Source organism: Amblyomma maculatum, chromosome 2, assembly GCF_055883805.1.
Source record: "Amblyomma maculatum isolate TAMU_Amacu chromosome 2, ASM5588380v1, whole genome shotgun sequence".
Classification (NCBI taxonomy): Eukaryota; Metazoa; Arthropoda; class Arachnida; order Ixodida; family Ixodidae; genus Amblyomma; species Amblyomma maculatum.
The window spans coordinates 10344917-10367242 of record NC_139345.1 but is presented as its reverse complement, the minus strand read 5'-3'; the positions used below and the strand labels follow the sequence as shown (position 1 = coordinate 10367242).

Sequence of the window (22326 nt, the reverse complement as noted above, 5' to 3'; positions counted from 1 at the left end):
CAGGTCAACGAGCATGAACCCTCCAGGAGACTAATTTGTGCCGGGCGGTTTCCTTGCCGTTGCAAACAATTGGACGAAGACGACGATTATCAAGCTCCCTAACAAAGTGCATCTGATTGCGTACACCGAAGGAACCAAATCTGAATGCTTTGGCGCGCACGAAGGCGAGCCTGTAAGGTAAAAAAAAAAAAAAAAAAACTGTGTGTCGTGAAAGAGCGTCATGTGTGTCATATGTGTCATATGCTCCAAGCGGCAAAAACACAGATACTATAGGGTATGTATGCATCTACAGGATATATGCATGATGAAAAGTACCTACTGGAGTTTGCACCCAGCCTGTAACGCACCAGTGATAGCTGCAATGAGGATTTCTTCGGTGCGTGTTTGCTTTAGTTGCACCGGGGCCTGATGGCGATGCATTTTGTCGTTTCTTCATGTGCGAAAGGGCTAGGTAGCATATCACAGGCGGCTGTGTGCGCTAGACCGTAATATTTAGCATGTTTTATCGTGACTGCCACCTGACTAACAAGAAAAAAAAAATACGGCGTTTTAATGCACTGCCGTTCGCGAGCCTCATGACCAGCTCAACCAGTCGGCTCGCGAACGGTGGTGCATCACAACAAACGCCCAATTTGTTTTTTTTTTTTTCTTTTTAGTCAGGCGGCAGTCGCGATAAAACATGCTAAATATTGCGGTCTAGCGAACACACAGCCACCTGTGATATCTGCGCTACCCGGCCCTTTTGCACATAAAAAAAAAAAAAACGACAAAATACATCGCCATCAGGCTCCGTCGCACAAAGCAAACACGCGCCGAACAAATGCTCATCGGCTATCACTGGTGGGTTACAGGCTGGGTGCAAACTCCAGTAGATACTTTCCATCATGCACATTTCCTTTAGATGCATACATACCTGTAACGAAGTGTTTTTCGCACAGTCGAGAGTACGCAGTCGGTTGCTAAGGTCGGCCATTCACATCTTGACGCTCGGTGGCCCTAATTCAAGCTTCACGTCGTTGTTGGTCGCGGCTCGCCGAAGGAAACCTGAAACACCGCGTCTTGCATCCCGGCACGTCTAGAGAGTGGCAACCGTACGCGGAAGATGTGGTTTCGCTTTGCCAAGCCTGTGACGGTCACCGTGCCGCCCAGTGTCGCCAGCCCCCGTGCACTGGCGGCGCTGAGAAACGCCGTCGACACCGTCCAATGTATTTCCATCGGTCGCCGCTACGGCTTCGCGCATGCGCAGAAAACTAGCGCAAAAGGCGAATTCAAATGCACTCGTAAGTGCAGTGCACATTTTCAGGGCCACCGGTTTGTTATTACACTCGCTAAGTGGCATGAATAATCCCCCACCACTCCCCACCTTTGTGAATGTATTCTGCTTTCATGTTTGTTTGTTTGTCTTTTGTCTTATATGATGTGTGTTTGACACACTCAGTATGTATAATCATTTAATAAAGCTGTAGTTTTTTTCTCTTATATGCTGTGTGTTAGACACACTCAGTATGTATAATTATTTAATAAAGCTGTCAGTTTTTTACAGCCTTCTTTTGCAGAAAAATGTTCACCGAAGCATACACTGCATTATGTATATACACTCACGGAACTGCCATACAGTTAAATGGGTGGTCCTATTAGAGTGGATTTTAGAACCATTCTTTTAAGGGTCACCCACACACTTCCTAGGGGTTTAGCAGAAGGCTCCGAATAAGGACTGCCTTTAGCAGTTTCACGTGAGCTATCCGACGCTCAGTGAATGCAATGTGCCCCCATAATGGGAGTCTTCTCACTCTAACAATAAGCGTCCCGCTGAGCCTCTGGGAAGCAGCTAGTTGACCACCCTGAAGGAGCCAACACAGCAACTGTCAAAGGACGTCGACGAATGCCATGTGACTCTCTAGTGAGAGTCCTCTCACTCTAAAAATGAGCTTCCTGCTGATCCTCTGAGAAGCAGCCAGGTGACTACCCTGAAGGAGGCAACCCAGCCACTGTCAAAGGAGGCGACGACGACAATGTGACTCCCTAGTGAGAGTATCCTCACTCTAACAATGAGCGTCCTGCTGAAATCCTGAAAAGTGGCCTGGTGGCCACCCTAAAGGAGGCAATGCGACAATTTTCTACGGAGTCGCACTTACGCTGCTTCTGCCAGTGGAGGGTCATTATGTCTTTTGCTCGGAGGGAGTCATCGGTAAACCCCAAAAATGCATCAGATATGTGGCAAATTTTGACTACCCAAAAAGGAGTCGATAAGAACTCCTTTCTTTTTTAGAGTGCAGTTATCCTACCAGCATCTCGGTACGGGTCAGCGAGCCTCAATAAGTGTTAATTTTTTACATTCCGTTAGCCCTGCGCTTATTACTTAAGACAGCAATAAATTTGAGCACGCTTTCTTGACCCTAGCGCAAGGGATCCACGGACAGCTTGCGGAAGGCGCGGCCGGCGCGGCATGTGGAGGCAGTGCTGCGTTCGGACGATGCTGAGCGCGCTGTTGCCGCGCGAGCAGCGCGGCAATCCAGACACTGCGTTATAAATGACTAATGCAAATGCAGCTCCATTCTACCGCTCATATGCATTTCGTTTGCTGTCCCTAATTGGTAACTGTTAATGTTGCCCAGAAGGGCGGCGAGCTGTGTAATAACAGTGAGCCGCGAATCGCGTTTTAATTCGGTATTCTCGGTTAAGTGTAACGACGGTGAAGCCAGCCGTGCAGCAGTGGTATTAACCTAATTAGGTGTGGGAACAATGACAGAACGGCCGCGGACTTCAGTTGTGCTGATTTAATAGGAATCCCAAACGGCCGCAATCGCTGCCAAGATTCGATTATAGTCATCGGCATGCAAATCATCAGTGCAACACACAGCTGATTCCAAAGGCAATATTTCTTTTATTTTTTTTCCTTTTCATGACAGAGGCCCACAGCGCCGAAAATACCATGTCGCCTGGATCACCAAAGTTCGCACTACGGAAAGCCGGGCTGATAGCCACCAGTTGCTTCACGCACTCACAGGAATGCTTTTTTTTTTTTTTTTTCTAATGACACAAGAAAACAATTTTCGAACATTGAACGACGTTTATTTTACAACTGAGCAAAAGAGGCTCACTATAGTCGGAGAGCGTCGAACAGCGCCGAGCGCCACTCCGCAACAGCTGCGTATCTGCCGGTTGACCACATGGGATCTCTGAACACGCGGAACCTTCAGCACAGAATGATAGAACTGGAGAACACAAACGGCACCAGCAGCAGACTGCGCTGAAAGCGCGGGACGGACCAAAGCAAGCGTATAAAACGCGCGGCCGGCCCAAATTGACGTCACAGCCGCCTGTTCCCCAGTTTCGACGCCCCGCCTCCGCCGCTCCTGGCAGCGACGAGGCCATGACCGCGGCGCGTTTTTAACAAACGATTTCTGTTTTTCTTACCAACAGAAATGAAAAAAACAAAAAAAAAAAAAAACATTGACACACATGATTAACAAGACCCCTTCTTTCCAATCACCGAATTTCATGCAATTTGAAAACCACTTCATACAACTTCTTCAGCCGAAAAGAGGTCGGCGCCGTAGTGGTAGTTGTCGGCACCGTGTCTCGGAAAAAATGTTATGGCAGTTTGTGGGTCTAGTGATGTTGATTGGTGTGTGCTACGCAATGTAGAGTTGAAGAAATCAATGATTGATGTATTAAAAAATGGAGAAAAGGGGACTTCTAAAGCGTCAGAACGAAATGTCAATGCTTGATGATGTTAATTAAAATCTCCAGCGTTCATTTGACAAATGCATTGAAATAATTGAAAAAAAAATGAAAAAATTAGCCTAAAGGCGAGCCCAGAATGAAAATCCAGTGCTGGCTGATGCTAATAAAATAAAATTGAGTGCTACTGGTCAAATGAAATAGTAATAAAGTTAAAAAGTGCAATAAAAAGTGTCAAAATTCCCAGACTGAAAAGCCAGTGCTTTATGCTTATATCATTAAAATTAAATGTGTGCGATTCATCAGTTAATTGATATAATTGAAAAAGGAGGCATTGGATAAAGAGTACAAATGTGTCAAAATGATCAGAATTGAAGGCCAATGTTTGCTTATGCTAAGTATTGGTGACTGGAAAAAATATAAACCATAAATAAATTTAAAAAAAAACCATCCCTGTGTGTTAAACGCTACTGCATCATTCTTTTACTAACGAAAGAATCCCCCGGCGCCGCATCAAATGCAAACAACGCGTTCCGCTGAACGCACGCACAGGGGCGAATCAAGAATCAAGTTTCAAGAAGCGCCATCTGAGCTAAAATAAAAATACAAAGCAAATAAAAAATAGAAAAGTGAGGAAACATAGTTCATTGGCTTTGTTATCGTCATCATATCGAAACTTTCTTTTCCTTAATTCTTGAAACGTTTAAATGGGTTCGTAATCCAAAATTGCAGAGAATCCGACTTTTTCTCCAAAATAAAGCTGTATAAACGAAATAACTCGAGCCAAAGAAGTGTAAAACGGAGCCAAGAGTTCCCTTTCGACCAGCTCATGAGCGGAATGTGAAAGCAACGTGTGTTTCTCTTCCGTCCCTCTTTCTCCTTGTTCCTTTTTGTTTTACTAGGCTGCAAAAACTGTCCTTATTGCCAATGCATCGCCCCATTTAGTCCCAGTATTACTCATTGAGAATCGGTACACATACCATGCTGTGCCTATAAGCTGTTTTATAAGTCCAAGTTTGAATTGAGTTGTGACTCATTTGTAAGCTGCCTAATTGATTCCAACGGTTATCAGTCCCAGTATTCCTTCACTCTGCGGGAACTCAGGTGCTGGAGGGGACAGCGAATAAATATAACAAGCAGATCGTACATCAATTGCAGCGGGGTCTTGTGGTGGTGGGCAGGTCCGCCAGGGTGTGAGTTACGATGACAACTCGGGGAATTTTTTTTTTTTCTTTGACTCGGTCGACGACAGCAGCAGCTGAACAAAGACGAGAATAATGATGCTCTTCCGTTTCCGGCCCCTTTATTTTACTCGGGTTCACAGACTACTATACCCATCCTCTCCAGCCGGAAACTCGATGACGCCGGCCGTTGCATCACAGCTCTGTCGGCTGTGCTGTGCGCAACGACGTTTCAAAATTTGCAGAGCACTCGGAATCTACTTATTTTTTAGTTAGGAAACCAGCCCAATACTGAAATATTGTTTCTAGGTGTTTGCTATTAATTTCAAAGCACAATTAACAAACGATTTCCTAGCCGCTGTATTGAGGCGAATGGCTCAGAAGATTGAGCTGGCTCGTTTATCGCACTCGTTTTATTTAGATGTTTATGTGGCGCAGGCATGTGTAAGTTACTGTCCCTGTCTTCTGAAGTTTCCTGAGCAGCATAGGATACAAATCTGTTGAGTTAACCGGTTTATGCGTGCACCGAGCGCGGCTTCATGAATACACGATATGCACGAAAGAGAGCGGCGCGCGTCTGCTACCGCTGTCCCTTGGACACCTCGAGGGGGCGCTCGTGTAGTTATCACTGCATTTAAAAAATAGAGGAGCCTTAACTCCGGAGTACCGTGCTACGCAACCGTGCTTGGTGACCGTGCCAAAAAGAAACATGATCGTGCTCCGGAACGACATGCGCGCCACTCGCGGCGGCGAGCGCATTCCTAGCATGAAGGCTAGTGCAGACATGGAGGAAGGTAATGAATGCAGACGACGGCGCCCGCAATGCTGTGCCTGCAGTGCGCGTCGTCATGAATGAGCTCTGCGCTTCTTTTTCGATCACAAATGCCGCAAAAAAACAGCCGGACATACTGCTGTGTTGTAGGCTGCAGCAATAATTTGACTGATGGAACAAAATTTTACGACTTCCCAAGGCGACACTGGGAGACTGAACGAGCGTTGGATTTGCCTTGTTCGTCGTGAAAAGTAAGTTTAAGCTTTACGCATATTATGCCGTAGAAGTAGGCACTTGTTGAAATTTTAAAATGCGCAAAAGATTGATTGAAACACGTTTATTGATAGCCCTGAGTCATACTTTTTTGCTTCTGGCATCTGTGCGGGCATCTGGCGAGCGCCACAACAGTCACGACGGCCGAGGCTGGTGCTGGTTTGATTGCCTTTGACATCTGCCATAAAGCTTGGCTCTAGGGCCTAAGTCAACAAGCTCTTCGAGCTTTGCCCAGAGCATAGAATTTGCATTAAAATTTTACGTTGCAGACGAACAGTGGGTATACCTATATAATGCAAATGAAGTGGAAATTTACATGCCCAAAGCCTCCTCAAAGTGTTTTTCAGAGCGATCAGAAAAAAGCAATGCAAAGATACCTACAGATATCTGTACATGAGCAATTTCAAGCAGACCCTGCCATATATATATATATATATATATATATATATATATATATATATATATATATATATATATATATATATATATATTATAATCTCACACTAATTCTACTTAATAAATTCATACAGTTCTCACACTAATTCTACTTAATAAATTCATACAGTGGCATAGCTTAGCTATCGAAAACATTCATTTTAAGGCATCTAATATTTATTACCAAATACCAATTGTATCTGAGAATCCTTGAACAGCCATTCCTTGGACACAGCAGACATGTAGGGCCCCGAGTTATTAGTAGACAACATATTATAGCTCTCTGCCACAATCTGCACAAAATCATTAGGATGAATGACAGCAGCCACATCTCAGCATTCATATAAACTAAGGAAGCTAACACTAAGATATCATTATTACTTCATCTCTATGCTAAGAAATAAGAGCACCACAGTGTGAAGGCACCTATGCATCTATTTTTGAAAGACAACAGTACAGCAATTTTGGTGTATAGTACTACAATACGCTCATTATAAAATAGCATTAGTAAACTTCCAGGTAAAACAGTAATTGTTCTTTATTTTGGCTTTGTAGTCAACTCTCTACACAGTGTGAACAAGTGAATAGAACAGCATTGTAGAAATATCAAACAGTAACATTTTCACACTAATCTTTCCTACACAAAACCTAAGTATGATGGCAAATGCACAAAAGAAAAAAGCAATATGTGCTACAATGTTCAACTACAAAGCAAAATGATCTGGCAGTAATGGAGGTATGATCTACAAGTGATGAGAAATGAGCGCAAAAAATGTCGCAATCATATGACCTGTCATAAATAACAAATGATCACCCTGTACACTTTGTCCCCACATATATAATGTATGAATATTATTAAGTCATTAAGTTGTAGCCTCACAACGCACCATAATATTGATATCTACATGTGCATTTAAGTCATGCCAAAAGTAACTGCTGAATCAATTAAGCCTCACCCAAATTTACAAGGAACAACTATAAAATAAAATCCACAATATCCATAAAATATGATCCATACATCACGATAATACTAGCTTAAGTCGCCCATGCTTGTTGCTTGATCCCTGAAGACATGAAAAATAGCATAAAATTCAAGCACTTGCTTCATCACCCATTCCAGTTCTTGCGAACATCAAACCTAAAATATAATTCTGCATAACATAAACTGCTAAACTGCACTTGCTCAATGACAAGTCTATGCTGAATTATTAGCTCAAAGAGTGCAACACAGCAGAGAGCAATAATAGTCACAATAAAAGACTAATACCAGGTTACTTAGTGCCATTCACGCAGGCAACCATTTCTAAACACAGCTGTTGTATTCCTCACTAAGTGTTTGCAATACCAAACTGAATGCTTCTTTAATGAACTTTAGGCTTCCATAGACAAAGGCTTCATAGTGCTTAGGTTGAGTGCAATTATCGCTGAACTCGTTGGTAACCAACTCTTGGCCAAATATTTGCATGTGTGGCTTTGCAACTTGAAATAAAAAAATTTACAGCATACAGCACCTACAGTTTTGAACTTAAAAACATGAAAAAGATTACTAGGATGACAGCCTTACAGCAAAAGCCTGCAAAGGACATCTTACAGCTAGAGTCATATTTATATCTTGTCTAAAAAAAAATTTTTCCTGCTGAAAAAGCAATAATAGTAATCCATACTAAAGACTGGCTTTGTTTTTCTTCAGGTCAGCATGGCCAAACCTTTACATTCATTTTACACTGAACACGCTTCTCTAAGACCAGCAGCATAAGATTCTACAAGGTGTGATTTACTCTTTTTTTAAGTTCGCTCTTCTGACCATATGCACTTTAATGAAGAAATACAACAGTTAAAAAACAAAACAGTCATTAAAACAGACATCACTGATTGCCAAGAACAGTGCTCTTCTCAAGGAACTCAAAATCACCAAAAATGTACATGATACAAGTGTACTGCAGCTCCCAAATGCATCTAGTGGCATTCAGACAGGCAACCATTTCTCAGCACAGCTGTTGGATTCCCCAAGAAGTGGTTGGCAGCAAATTTCATTTTAGATAGCAAATACTACGCAAAAAAGCTAAGAGGATGTGCTTTACTATATGTAAAATGTCCTCAACATGTGAAGATAAGAGAGATGATAATGGGATTTTGTTGCCAGACAGGTAAGCTGAAATCACTTAAGTCCTCCAAAGAACCAACACCAAAATACAGTTAGCAAAGCAGAACTGCACGTCAATGCTTGCCCAAGTCCAAATTGCAGTCAGCACCTTTCAGCACAACCATTCAGAACAGACTTTCAGTAAGGCACTATTGTGGCATCAACCAAATATGCAGAGATCACAGGAGAACATCACATTACTACAGATGGCGATACAACCATACACAACCTTGTTCCAATTCTTAGGCGTAGTCTCACTTCTAGAGTCTATGATTTCGTTTCACAGGTGGCAGTGCTAGACCCATTCCCTCAAGGGAGTCCATGCCTTGAACATGCGTTGCTGGAGTATTCAAGGCACAAGTGTTAAAAGCACCACAGCACCACATAGGCCTTGAATTTTTTAACACAGGCCTTTGAGGCTCGACTTGGCAGCCATAATCAGCACATAGTACGCACATATTGGTATGCTCAGAGTTAGGTAGTTTGACCTTAAGAACGCAAATAAAAACTCACGACCAACAGATTATTAAAAGGCAGTGTACAAACAAAATAGTTTTTTCAAGCAAAATAACTAGAAAAAGATTTCTAGATTTCCCATGGAAACACTCCATAGTCAGAGACGCGTGAAAACTGAAGAATGTAGTGCGTCAACAACAACGTCAATTGCATAGCTGTGACCATGATTGAATACTACAGAATGACAATATATAAAGCGGCTGGCTGTGTTCTGTCTGCGTGATGATTAACATATTATCCAATAATAGGCATCTGTAATAACTAAACTGAAGTGGCCTGGATTTGCAGGAGCTTATTTGCAGGATGCAGGAAGGCAGCTTAAATGTTTTACATTCATGGGCATTGCATGTTGTGAAGCTTGAAGTAGTGTGTGCATTTGTACACTGAATTTATAGAGATATCTGACATAGGACACACCAAAATGCGCAGGACTATGCCAATGCAAATCAAATGTCACTTACCACACTACTTTAAAATTCAGTTAACTGCGGCTGCAAAAACTGTCCTCAACCAGTAAAAAAAACTTGGTGATCTTCTGTCTACTACAGCTTTTACTGCATCTGCCTAGATCAAAATAGCAGAGACTTAAAAATTAATGTTTTGGCTGTACTTTCACTACATTTCATTTGACTCCATAATGAGCCACTTTTCATATTTAAAAAAAAAACAATAATAAACAAGAAAACCTTCACAAGCATCAACAAGCTGGAATGTCGCGAAAGGATTCCTCTATTGCTGCTTCTGCGATGGCTCAAACTGTAAATGGCCTTTCAGCACGTCTGTGCATATTGTGCGCCACAGGTATGAGTTAATGTTTACATTGTGCATTGCAGATTGTGCCCAGAGGTAGACACCACAGATGTTATAGACAATTATGGCAAGGTGTTTGAGACGACACGACAACAATGTGACTAGCGCAGATGCCATGCTTGAGCATGCTTATAATCGCAGTTCACTAGTGGGCCTCGTCTCGGGAGTTGCCGTCTGCATTGAGTAAGCTTGTTCGAACTTCAGGATCATCCGATGGAATACTAGGCAGGGCCTCTGTTGTTGGCGAATTCGCTGCGCTGCTGGCTGCGAGGGATTCTCGCTTAGAGCGCACCAGGTCCTCCTTGGCCTTTCTCCTGAAGAAGCCGCACTGCAGGAGCAAGAAAATTGAGTCGAAAGGAAACCAAACGCACCCCAAAAATAGTGCAGGCATTCACTTAAGATAAAGTGTCATAGTAACAGGTAGCTCATGTGCAAGCTGCTGCCTAAAACCTACATGACACTGCAAACTGCATGTTGCACTGAACTGCCGCCTAAAATATGCCAAAGCTAACAACTAGCACACCAAAAGGAATGCAAAGAGCACACATAGGCAACCAATTGCCATTTCATGCCTGCTTGGCCAGGCTATGTTTGAGTGCATACCTTCATTGCGGGAGTAGACTAAAAAACAACATCAAGATACATCAGCATCAATATACACCACCTGTATGTGTAACATGATGAACATATTTTGGCGGATGATTAATGAATTTTTACATGCCAAAGTAGTGCAAATTGGTTGTGAGGCATTTGGTAATGGAGAGATCCAGGATGCACTTAATAACATGGAGTTATCAATCATTCAAAACGAAACATCATATGCATGCAACATATCCATTAAAATTAAGCCACTGCCACAGAGAGCAAGAACTGTAAACTTGTGAGCCAAACAGAAGCCTGAGAGGCAGGTTACTAAACCTGTTTTCTTCTTTAGATCAGAGAGATGTGCACTGACCTTGTAAAGGACGGCAATGATGGCTGCAAGCAAAAGGAGGCCTCCCAGCACAATGAGAAGGTAGACCCACCAAGGTAAGGAATATGGTGCGGGTGGGCCTTCCTTGACCAGTGAGGTCACTATCTGCAGGGAGCATACAAAAACCGCACAGGGTTGGCACTTAATTTCACAGAAACTATACTGTAAAGAGTTAGGTTTTCTACATATAACAGCTAGGTTTTCTGCATAAAAAACTTGACATGACCAACATTTGCATTTCCCAGACAGTATAAAAGCTTAGACTAACACTAACACTGTTCCTGGTAAGCCGTCATAATGCCGTCAATTTGTCAGAGGCAACTCCAGCACCTTTTGGATCTCCACAAATTTTTCTCTGACTTTCGCGGCAAGTTCCCTGCAGTTTTCCGATCCTTTGTGCTATATTTTGCAGCCAAGCAGCCTTTTGTTTCTGGTTGAATTTAAATTTTCCTATTTTGTGGCCTCAAATGGGGCAATTTCTATGGGCAAACTTGCATGTTTGACATCACAAGCTGCACACCTGCCAATATTTAGTATATGTTAACAAAAGAAAAAAAACTAACTCTATAGTACTTGCTTTTGGGAACTTAATTAAACCTAATGATTGAACCTGACACAACTACCAGAGTTCAGCCAATCAACAAGCACACTAGAACTTTTGTGATAATATCCATTTAAACCCCACTTAGATCAGAACACTGGTTCAGTTTCAGTTCAGTTCTTTGGTATTTGCTGTTTTATTTTCATTCAGTATTTCAAAAAAAGCATCTTGTGCCAGGGAGAAAGCATGATTGAAAATCCCAAAAATCTGCCCTTTAATGCTCCCGGTTAAATTTTTCACTACATTTTATCTGCATTCCAAGCTTCTTTAGCAGTAGTTGTTTTATTAAAATAACTAAAAAGCAAGTGATGTGCTCCTACCATTACGTCTTTAAAAGCAAAGAAGTCCTCATCTAACTGAAACAGTAAAGACCATCTGCTGCTGATTCAGCACAAGATGCAGGTTGAGCGAGAACAGCAACACTACTAACATTGAGCTGCTGCAAACATTCAATATACCATTGTTTCCTTGGGCTGCTGCTTGACATAATGTGTGAACTCGGTATCATCCAAGATGGTCAGAGAGCCTTCAGAGATGATATCTACTGTGTCCGGAATTCCCTGGAAAATGATAGCACAGACACACAAAAATGAGCCAATAAGCCTTAACAAGACTGAAAGGAACTTAAGACTGAAAGGAACTCAAAGGCAAATATGCCTGTGAAACAAATTATGTCACAACTTTAGACCCTGTGCCACAAGGAAGCCAAGATGTCCAACAGCCTGTCACATGCAGACTCAGCAAACTTATAATGCGCGAGCATTAGTATTCTCATGCTGGAAAAAAACTGTCTCGTGGCATCAGCATTGTCGGCCATTTGAATCCTTGCAAGCTCGAAAGATTGCTAGCATGCCTCTGGCAGGTGGCAGTTTACAGATGATATGGAAGGACACTAACTGGTCGGCAGGTTGTGTGACGTCACAAGGCTACATGGCAAGATCGAGTTCGAAACAGCTACCAGCTGGGGCAGCTCCTTTAATATGGAAGTGATAAGGGTCAAACTTGCTGGAACCTCGGATTCCAAGACATGCTACTCCTAAGATAATGGTAGCTGTAGCTGGCTGCACTGTAGATGTCTCAAAACAGTGACACATCATTGCCACAATAAATGATTAAAAAAACAAGCATTAACATCTCTTATTTCTTTGCATAGGAGATAACAAAATCGTGTAGCATTTAACAAGAAAATAATGCTCACACATATATACCTTCTATTCTATTCTGAACTTCTATTTAATTTTCAATAGGATGATAAGTGAAGAACAGTATGAACTGGGATGATTATACAGACATGGGATCCAGTGTCTTCTCTCTCTCAAATCAAGACAGAGAAGCTAACTTTATTCGATCGAGAAATTTTAAGAGGTATAGCTTGCATCACTCACCACCTGCTCCATAATTCGGGTCACATTGACAATCATGCTCAATTCAATCTTGGCCACCTTGTTGTTCTGGGCAAAGGGACCCATCTGGCAGGTGAAGCTGATGCATTCAGCACCTGAGCAGTCCTGCACATGTGAAAAAAAGATACGCATCCACATTCTAAGGTGAGAAATCGGTGGATATGCTGCATACCTGTTTACTCACCATAAATTCACCTAAAATGCTGAGAGCGCATTATTATTTTTATAGTAACTAAAAATTGAGACTATAGTTTTTCAATATAAATTGAAGCTTTGAAACCTAAACATGAGAGTCAGATCTGCTACTGTTGTATGTTCGTGCAAACATTTCCATAATCTATGACAATACCAGAAGCATGGCAGAGAACAAACATGATCTAGTGTACACATTTTTCAAGCAGCTCTGTGGCAATCCTCCCATTATCAGTGTGAATTCATAGCTTTTTTTTCAAGCCATTTTTACTTGAGAATCCTAGCTCAAAAAAGCAAAAGCGACATGTAACAATCATTAAAGCGAAGCCAGAAAATGCCTCTGTAGAGAAATAAATTTCCAGACAGCATTACTACGCAGGACAATGGCAGTCCCGGTGAGTTGTTTTTGGTTGTTTTCGCTGTCACACCCAATACCAGGCTATAAAGCCCATACTTTAAATATATATTTGCCCTGCTTGACCATTCCACAGCTAGGCTGCAGCAATAACACAAAGCAGCGTACACAAAGAAAAAATTAAAAACGATTCACCTTCATGTCGTAACATATCTAGCAAAGCACTAAAGGATTTTCGCCGTTTGATAGAAGACACTGATTGGGAATCTGTTTTCAATGAATCAAGCCCGAACATTGCGTACACTCTATTTGCCGAGAAACTGAAACACTGCTACAATAAAGCATTTCCGTTGAGTGCAAGGAGCATAAAATACAAAAACAAAATTAGGAAACCATGGATAGATGCAGTACTCTTAGACAGGATTAAACACAAACACAAATTGTACCATTCCTTTATAAAAACTCGTGATGTCAGTAAGCTTGTAGAATTAAAAAAATATCGCAACCAACTTAATAAAGAACTTAAGTCGAGCTGTTGGGTGTCTGTATAAGAGTAAGAACCTCGTTCCACTTTGGCTGAAAAAAATGTTGTATTATACCCTCTTCTACTCTCGACTGTCTTACTCGTCTGGGGAACTACGACAGCCCAAAATTATAAGAACTTAATTTTATTGCAGAAGAAAATGCTGAGAATATTTGAAAACTTTTATGGCAAGCCCCATCTTCTCCCAACGCATCCGCTTTTTTTTCACAACATTTAATAATCAAAGCGAACCAGGTCTACTACTACAAGCTCGTACAGTACATTAACAACAATAAGTTATATAAAGCTTCTGATTCAAACCCAAGTTCACAGTATTCTTTTCGCCGAGTACTCAGAAGGACACCTGTCACAAGAACAAACTACGGCCAGCAACACACAGACTACCAGATACCGTTTCTGTTGAATCGTGTAGATACGCTCGTAAACTTTAACAAACCTGTCACCAAAAAGTTTCTTAAAGCCCTATTACTCAAGCATGACATCGCAATTGCATAGTTGAATTTTTTGTTTTGTGTTTTTTGTATCAGAGGTTACATGTGCTTTTCTTTATTATTTTGCAAGTGTTCTATACTGTATAACTAAGTTCAACAAACGGTTTTATTGATATCGTCTACAGCGGTATGTTTCATCTGTTGTAGTTGGTTTATTACATAGCAATCCGCAATAAAATGCCAATCTTTTGTATTTCTTTTTTCCTATCCATAGTTATTTGGAGTGACTCAGTTTCATGCAATCAAATTTCTGTATTTGCGCGTTGTGTTTATGATTCGAAGTGCTCTTTTGTATGTTTTGTATACGTTTTTCAAACTGCACGCTGAACGTCATCCAGAGCGGAAGCCTTTGTCAGGCTCTGTAGCCTTTAGCTTTCGCTCCGGCTTTCTGTAACAGAAAGGAACAAATAAAGAAAGAAAGAAAGAAAGACAGAAGGAAAGAAAGAAAGAAAGATGTATATTTCCTTCACAGCACAATTCCACCTCTCTCTCATGTTTTAGTAAGACTGCATTTCTGCATATCTATGTAACATCTGCATCACAACTGGAACTAAGTCTGTGAGAATGCACCACAGAAGTTACAGTACAAACTACAATAAAAAGTTTTGATGTGGGGAACTTCAACTATCATAAGTAATATAAATATTGTGGAGCAGTAGCAAAGTGAAATTCAATAATGCTGGGGTACAGCAAAATGACAAAAAGGGGACACTCAAGAGAAAGACATGAGAATTCATGGGTATGGCTATGCAGCGACCTGTCTGGCCTTCACAGTTCATATATTAAAAGAAATATGCAGCTATTCATATCATAACAGAGTTAATAACCAAGCATAAAATAGGCCACAGAATGAATGCAAACTTCTGTGCTCATACTTTGTTAACAAGCAATAACATATACACAAGTACTGAAGGATCCAATCAAGCTAGTATTTACATGTTTTATAATCAGCCAACCTTTGAGCATTAGCCTGTATTTAGGAAAATAGAAATTTTACAAAATATATAATAGAAAAAAAAGCAGAATAAAACGCACACAGCAGACAGTAATTTTAGCTAGAGTAGGAAATATTTAACATAGTACTAATGATACTGCCCAAGCTGTGATAACAGCCCAACGAAACTCATAGAATGCCAACAAATTCTTTTTTCATCAGCATACCAAAGGAAATAAATATGCGCAAATCAAGCCCAGAGATAGCAGGCAAAGCTAGTTTATGATTGGATAAGACATGTCAATGAGCCCTACTAACAATGACAGTGACCTATGTACCACAAAGCCATTAAACCCACATTCCAAAACCAGTGCGATGGCCTGTGCTCACCAGTGTCAGGGTCTTGACCTTAGCTACTGGAAAGTGGCTATCCAGAATCGCAAGAGGGTTTGCTTCCCTGGTGTGCCTTTCAGTAGGTGGCGCTGTGGTAGAACGCCTGCGGAGGCTGGCAAGTGAAGTGTTGCAACTGCCACCAACCTTGGTTCTACTTCCATCGTCAGCCTGCATAAAAATGCGGTAGTTAAAGCAGGTACTAAAGTTTAGTATATAAGTGCCCCATTCCAAGCTGTTCATCTTAAAATGCAGTTCCACTTTGGCAAGTGCCTTTTTGTGACAATTATCTATTAAATTATGTGCAAAGTGCTGTTAGCAGCCTGAGAGAGCACTCAAGCCTACGAATTACACTGGAAGTTATATAAGAGCTACTAAAAAGCAATGACGGCCTACATTCCTAGAAAAATGTGAAACTTACCATTACACTCTGAAGGGTCAGAAAGCTGGCCTCCTTTCCCACAATCCTGACTGGCACAGATATAGTAACAGCGACTTTGTTAATTGGGCTGTCGTAGTACTTGACCATCTGTTAGAGGGATGTACATGCACGTGATTAAAAGTAATATCATATATAAAATTTCACGAGCTAGCCAGCAATGCATATAACGAATAAAGTACCAGGCTGCAGACAGCTCAGATGAATTGCAATTTTCCATTTGCTTTCATTTAACACATTATATGCATGATGTTTCAAAATGTTAATGATGATTAAAGCATTACCAACAAAAGAGCTTTTAAGTTATGATACCACCCTAAAAAAGTCTGTGCTAGAATGTATGCATGTCTTCAATGAGTAAGCAGGCTGTTCCAGCAGGTAGCATTATGTAAGCCATCAGCAGAAGTATGCTGCATTTCCCTGAAAAATTCTTCCAGGAAATTTATCAGCTCGTAATGAGAATGTTCAGCATTAACTGGCAAGGGTGAAAAGCGTAATATCAGAAGACCGGTCTTGGTTTGATGGATGGGGTGGGAGAGGGGAAGAGGGGAAGTGTGTTGTAGCAGAGTGTCATTGCACATGTACTAGCACAGAGTTCACAATCATTTCAGCGCAGTTGGCCAGCGACAATAGAGCTATACACACGTGCACATACATAGTGGTTTTCCGCTGTCTACCAGTCTTAGTGGGCACACCCGCGCGCAAGTCTCTCGGTGCTGCCATATGCGGCGTGGTGTCTCCCTGGTCAGTGCCCAATAGTCCACGACACCCCTTTTTGTTAGTAAAGGCAGGCTACAGGTCCAGGCGGCTCGGAGGTCAGCACTGGCGTCCACTTCTTGTGGTCATCACGGGCTGCACCTGCTTGCCTGTGCGTCTTGTAAGCCCTGTCGATGTTTGCACAAGATAAAATCTGGGTTGACACACTGCTTGTGTTGTGGTCCCATAGGATGCTGCTAAACTAGGGATTCGGACGGCTGTCTTCGGCGGGATGCATTCCCGACTCCGTACCTTATGTCGCATGTTATAGGTGCGGCGAACATGGGATTTGTATGCTTCGTTCTTGCTTTTGAACTCACTGTCATCCCACTTTGGCTTAAACATTTTGGTGGTGGATGGTACAGTCGTGTTGATGCAGAGTCCCATTAGAAGTTCTGCAGGCAAGAACCTTTCCACTGCTAGTGTGGCTCTCTGGGTCAGTAGTGCCAGTTTATGTTGGGAGATTTCTTCAAGAGCTGCTTGGCTGTCTGTGCCGTGCGTTCGGCCATGCCGTTACTTTGAGCGTAGTAAGGACTTGAGGTTATGTGGTCTGAGCTCCACTGTCCATGCGAGCTGTTCTCGGCACTCTAAAAGCCTGCCATGATTGGTTCCAGAACGCGGATGATGTCTCTCGTAGTTGTGCTGTTTAGTTTCTCGAGCTCAAAGAATCTTGAATAGTAGTTTACAACTACGATGTAGTCTTTCCTTTTCATTGAGAAAAGATCAATGCCGGTGATATCCCATGGACACGCAGGCAGTGGTGACTGGAGAAGAGGTTCAGTGGGAGGCTTCCTGTGTTCTTGGCACCCCCGGCATTTCAACACATAATTTTCTATCTCTTTTCCAATGCCAGGCCACCATATAGATTGTCTTGCTCTTGCACGACACCGAGTTGTACCTATATGGCCCTCGTGAAGTCTTTCAAGCCCTTCTAGCCTCAGACTGGTTGGAATGACAAGTCTCTGAAAGGTAGACCTTCAACTAGTGACAGTTCACTTGGCACTTCTGCATAACGCTTGAGGTCTGGTGCTAGACCACATACTGAAGGCCATGCTTTGGTGCATAGGGTCGTCACTGTGTTTAGTGTAGGATCCACTTGGATGCTTATCTTGATTCTGTCCAGCATCTGACGTGATGCTGGCAGCTGCTCCGGGATTGATGCTCCAAACTCTTCCACTGCGCTCTCGAGGTCTCTGTCGCCTTTAACTGGGCTCTGTTGCGGCTTTTGAGACAACAGGTCAGCTGTGGACAGCTTGCACCCTGGCATGTGAGAAACTCTACAATCATATTCAAGAAGATGCATGCGGAAGGGCTGGAGTCTCGGACTCAGTTCACCCAAGCGCTTGGTTGTCAGCAGAGGAACCAGGGGCTTGTGATCTGTTTCGATGTGAAATGACAACCCAAAAAGTTAATTGCGGAAGTGTTCACATGCCCAGGTGATAGCTAACGCTTCCTTCTCAATTTGTGCATACCTCTGTTCCATTTCTGACATCGAATGTGATGCATATGCGACTGGCAGCAGCCTTTCTTGAACTGCTGCAGCAGAACTGAACCTACGCCATAGGACGATGCATCTACTGACAGCATGTGTGGCCTCCTTGTTTCATAGTGCACAGGTCGCGACGTCGTAGTGCACAGGTCCCATCCAAGTCCCGATGCCAGCTTGGGGTACTGGGCTAGGATGTCAGAAATGTTGCTCTCTTGTGTTTTGGCAAGCTCCAGTGGCCGCTGCACAATTCCTTGTGACTGTACTGCTGGATGACTTAGAACAGCTTCTCTCAGCCTTCCGATGACGAGGACCTTCTCTTGCACTCTTGTGTGTCGCCATTAGATTGTTGCTGTGAAGAAGCCTGCTGTGGCAACTGGCAGTTGGCCCGGATCAGTCAGTGTTTGACTTGTTGTTTCCAGGGGTCCCATTGGTGTCTCTGTTGTAGTCTTTAAGCGACACTGCTGCAGCATGACGTCAGCACCTGTGTCGGCTTTGAACATGAGAGGTTCGCCATTCCGCTTTGCTTTCCCTCTCCATGGCTCTTTAGTCGTCGTGCTTCGTACCTCCTTAAGATGCAATTCTTCCATGCACTGTCTTCTCTCAGAAGAACGGTTCAGCATGTCACCTTTGCGTGCGCCCAACAGACTACTGCGCAGTGGGCTTTCTTCCCGCAGCTGTTGCATACTTTGCCCGTGGCTGGGCACTGAGCTTTTGTGTGATTGCGAGCTCCTCCACACCGCCGACAGTGTCCTGCGTCCTCGCTTTTCACGGTGTGCTGACTCCGAGGTGCTCGACACTGTGTGTTCATTTCTTTATGGCTGCTCTTTCCGTGACCTGGATTTCTGATTTTGTCGACAGCAACGGTAAGGTGCTCTTTGCGACGAATTTCTTTTTGCTGCTGTTTCTGCTGCAACGGCTTTCGCCAGTGTGAGTTCCGCTTAGCGTGATATCTTGTAGACCCACTACCAGCCTGTCGCGGATTAGTTCATCCTTCAGCGCTCCATAGTTGCATTTATCCGCCATTTCAAAAAGATCGGTCGCGAAAGCATCTACAGTTTCACATGGCTCTTTCTTGCGCAAGTTGAACATTGCTCGCTGGTAGATCACATTCGTTCTCGGGATGAAGTGTTTTCCAAAAGCGCTCACCACATGGCTGTGCAATGTCATCTGGTCGTCTGTGATCTTCAGTGAGATCAGCACGTCCTCCGCTTCCTCGCCCATCGCGTAGAGTAGCGTGTGAATCTGTGTTGCTTCATCTTGCTTGAGAGGCAGAGATGACGCGATACCGCTCCCAGCGTCTCACCCATCTTGACTAGTCTTCGAGCCTGCTGAAGTTCAACTTTGTGAGCAGCTTGACAGTGACAAGGTTGAACATAGGGGCAGCCAGTGAGTTGCCATCTGCGCGAGTGTGGGGCGCAGCATCGTCGAGCATGGCATAGTTAGGGTTAACGTGCTACCTGGTTGGTGTACGGCCACTTTTCGTAGCGTCAGACCAGTTGTCCTCCCTTGGCACAAGACTACTTTCTCACCGCTACTGCCATGTCGTAACCGAGTGTTTTGAACACGCACTAGCACAGAGTTCACAACCATTTATTTCAGCGCGGTCGGGCGGTGACAAAAGAGAGATACACACGCGCACACACACAGTCGTTCCCTGTTGTCTCCCAGTTCCAGTGGGCCGACCCACGTGCAAGTCTCTCGACGCGACCACTTGCCATGTGTCTTCCTGCTCGGTGGCCGACGGTCCACGACAAAGTGGAGGCAACCCGGGCTACCACAACCAATGGAACCAGAAGTGGACTACTGCCTCTTATTTTTGTGGAGGCACTCATGAAAGCTTGGCTAGCATCTGGTTCTACAGGCATTCTAATGTTGCGATAGCTGGCACAGCACACTGTCTGTGCATGTGGTGCAGATGACAGTGCCAATTAAAGACACTATAAAACTACGGTAAAAGCTAATAAAACCTAACATAAAAATTGAAACTGAAAACATACAAGACCAGTATGCTGCACTTGAAGCACTTGAACTGCAGGCTTTTTTGTTATTGAAGATTTAGTTGTTTTTTTTTACTCACCGTGAAAGTGTGGACCAGGGGGACAATATCAGTTGACTCATTGTAAATCAGCTGGCTAACAGAAGCAGACCTGCGTATCATTATAAAACCAGAACAATTCATGAGGAAACACATTATGAATTACAACAGAAATAAAGATTTTCAACATAACCAGTTGTGTATAAAAGCATTCCACTACACTTGAGGAATAAGGGAAACTAACCCTTGAAGGGCTATGTCACCATGATAGATGAGCGGCAGGGCAATAAGAACTCTATTGTTGCTCAGGTCTGAATCCACACTGTCTGTCTTTGCAACGACTTCAATTTCAAGTTTCTTCTTGATCTTCAGCAAGCCTAGTTTCACCGTTAGTGATGCCTGAAATACAAAAAAAAATTAATTAAATATGAACACGCCCTGCTGTTCGTACACTAACAATCGACATAATCAATATCTATAATCAAGGAGTCCCAAGAGCATGATCAACAACTTATACAGATGCCAATAGATTGTTCAGATTCGACGGGATCTGGAAAATTGTCCAAATAATCGAACAGTCCGAAAGAACCGAGCAAGGAAGTGCGTGCTATTCACAAAAGCGTCAACACTGAGGTATGGATAGCTAAGCTTGTTCATTTTGATGCAAGAACAGCGCACCAATTAAAAGGTAATCCACAGAGGTCCTACTTACCTCCATTTTGCTGTTCAAAGGATTTCCCACATCACACATGAGGGATGAGTTGGTCTTAGTCTCGCAGTTAGCAACATTTATAATGTCCACATTTTCAGGAAGATATATTTCAACACGAGCAAGGTAGGCAGGCTCGTCCTCAAGGTTCTTGACTTTGATGTTAAGAGACACATAAGTGTCTCGGCCTACCACTAGTGGCGAGTTGTTCCTGTTGAGAAAACATATATTTTTTGGAGTACAGTTCACGAAACAACCTGAGCTTGTGCATGCCCCTTCTAAAGCAATGCCATCAAGTTATTTTAGACACCTCACACCACATCTTTGACGAAAAAGAAAAATGGATTGTACTTTCCTATATGACCTGCCCAAGATTAGTAGAAACCCACACGATAATTGATGTTTGGAGAAACGAGCAAACTAGAGAAGATTCTAAAAAGCAAGTAAACTTTTCGAGCCATTGTTCAGGGCGTTATTCACAAACCACTTCAACAATATCAAATGATGCCTTTCCTGTACACAAAATCAACCATATATGCTTTACATAACTTCAAAGCTTAGACTTAACACCATATGATAACTTGACCACAGAAGCCTTTCTGTAAAGGTTGCTTACTTATTGTACCTACATGCAAGAGCCAGTAATTTTGTACAACTAATAAAGCTACAAGCGTAACTACCCAAGATGCAGGATTTCAACAATTGCTGATAATAAAAGCATAAACATTTCTGGGTTAAAATAATTGCTATCAATTAATCTGCCATATCATAATTTTGTGTATCAATTAATCTGCCGTATCATAATTATGTGTATACATATTTATGACTGATGAGTGCAATAATGCGGAGATTTCCAAGATACAATTAAATAACAAAGCCAAATGTCATTAGTTTAAGCGGCTTACTCATGTCCTTCAATGGAGGCCTTGAGCTCCAAGTCGGCAATACACAAGTTGTCAGGACCACATGCCACTTGAAAAGCAGTCTGAAACAAGAACAAGTACATAATTTTATGTGCACTGATTTTTGAATAGAACAAAAAAATATGGCAAAGACACTCAAGACTGCTTACGTGTATGAATGTGAAAGCATCACAGTCCCGCAGGTGAAATGTTTTTGAGTGATGCTTTCGACATGTATTAAGGTTTGTTCTGCTAGTATTCAACTTGGTGTATGTGTTTGCATATATTCCACATTGACT

General features: G+C 42.6%; 1 protein-coding gene across 1 annotated transcript in view; it reads right to left on the bottom strand.

Moving 5' to 3' along the window:
• Positions 1 to 6865: 6865 nt before the first annotated feature.
• The window catches only part of LOC146197921 (integrin alpha-9-like), a 70879-nt gene continuing 55418 nt past the window's right edge, over positions 6866 to 22326 (bottom strand). Inside the window, exons 18-27 of the mRNA XM_084593198.1 lie at positions 22031 to 22110; positions 21129 to 21336; positions 20661 to 20815; positions 20459 to 20528; positions 16119 to 16226; positions 15698 to 15868; positions 12774 to 12896; positions 11847 to 11948; positions 10770 to 10892; positions 6866 to 10142 (exon numbers count right to left, since the gene is read on the bottom strand). Of these exons, the coding sequence (XP_084449324.1) occupies positions 9960 to 10142; positions 10770 to 10892; positions 11847 to 11948; positions 12774 to 12896; positions 15698 to 15868; positions 16119 to 16226; positions 20459 to 20528; positions 20661 to 20815; positions 21129 to 21336; positions 22031 to 22110 (1323 nt within the window). The 3' untranslated portion in view covers positions 6866 to 9959. The remainder of the gene's footprint in view (positions 10143 to 10769; positions 10893 to 11846; positions 11949 to 12773; positions 12897 to 15697; positions 15869 to 16118; positions 16227 to 20458; positions 20529 to 20660; positions 20816 to 21128; positions 21337 to 22030; positions 22111 to 22326) is intronic.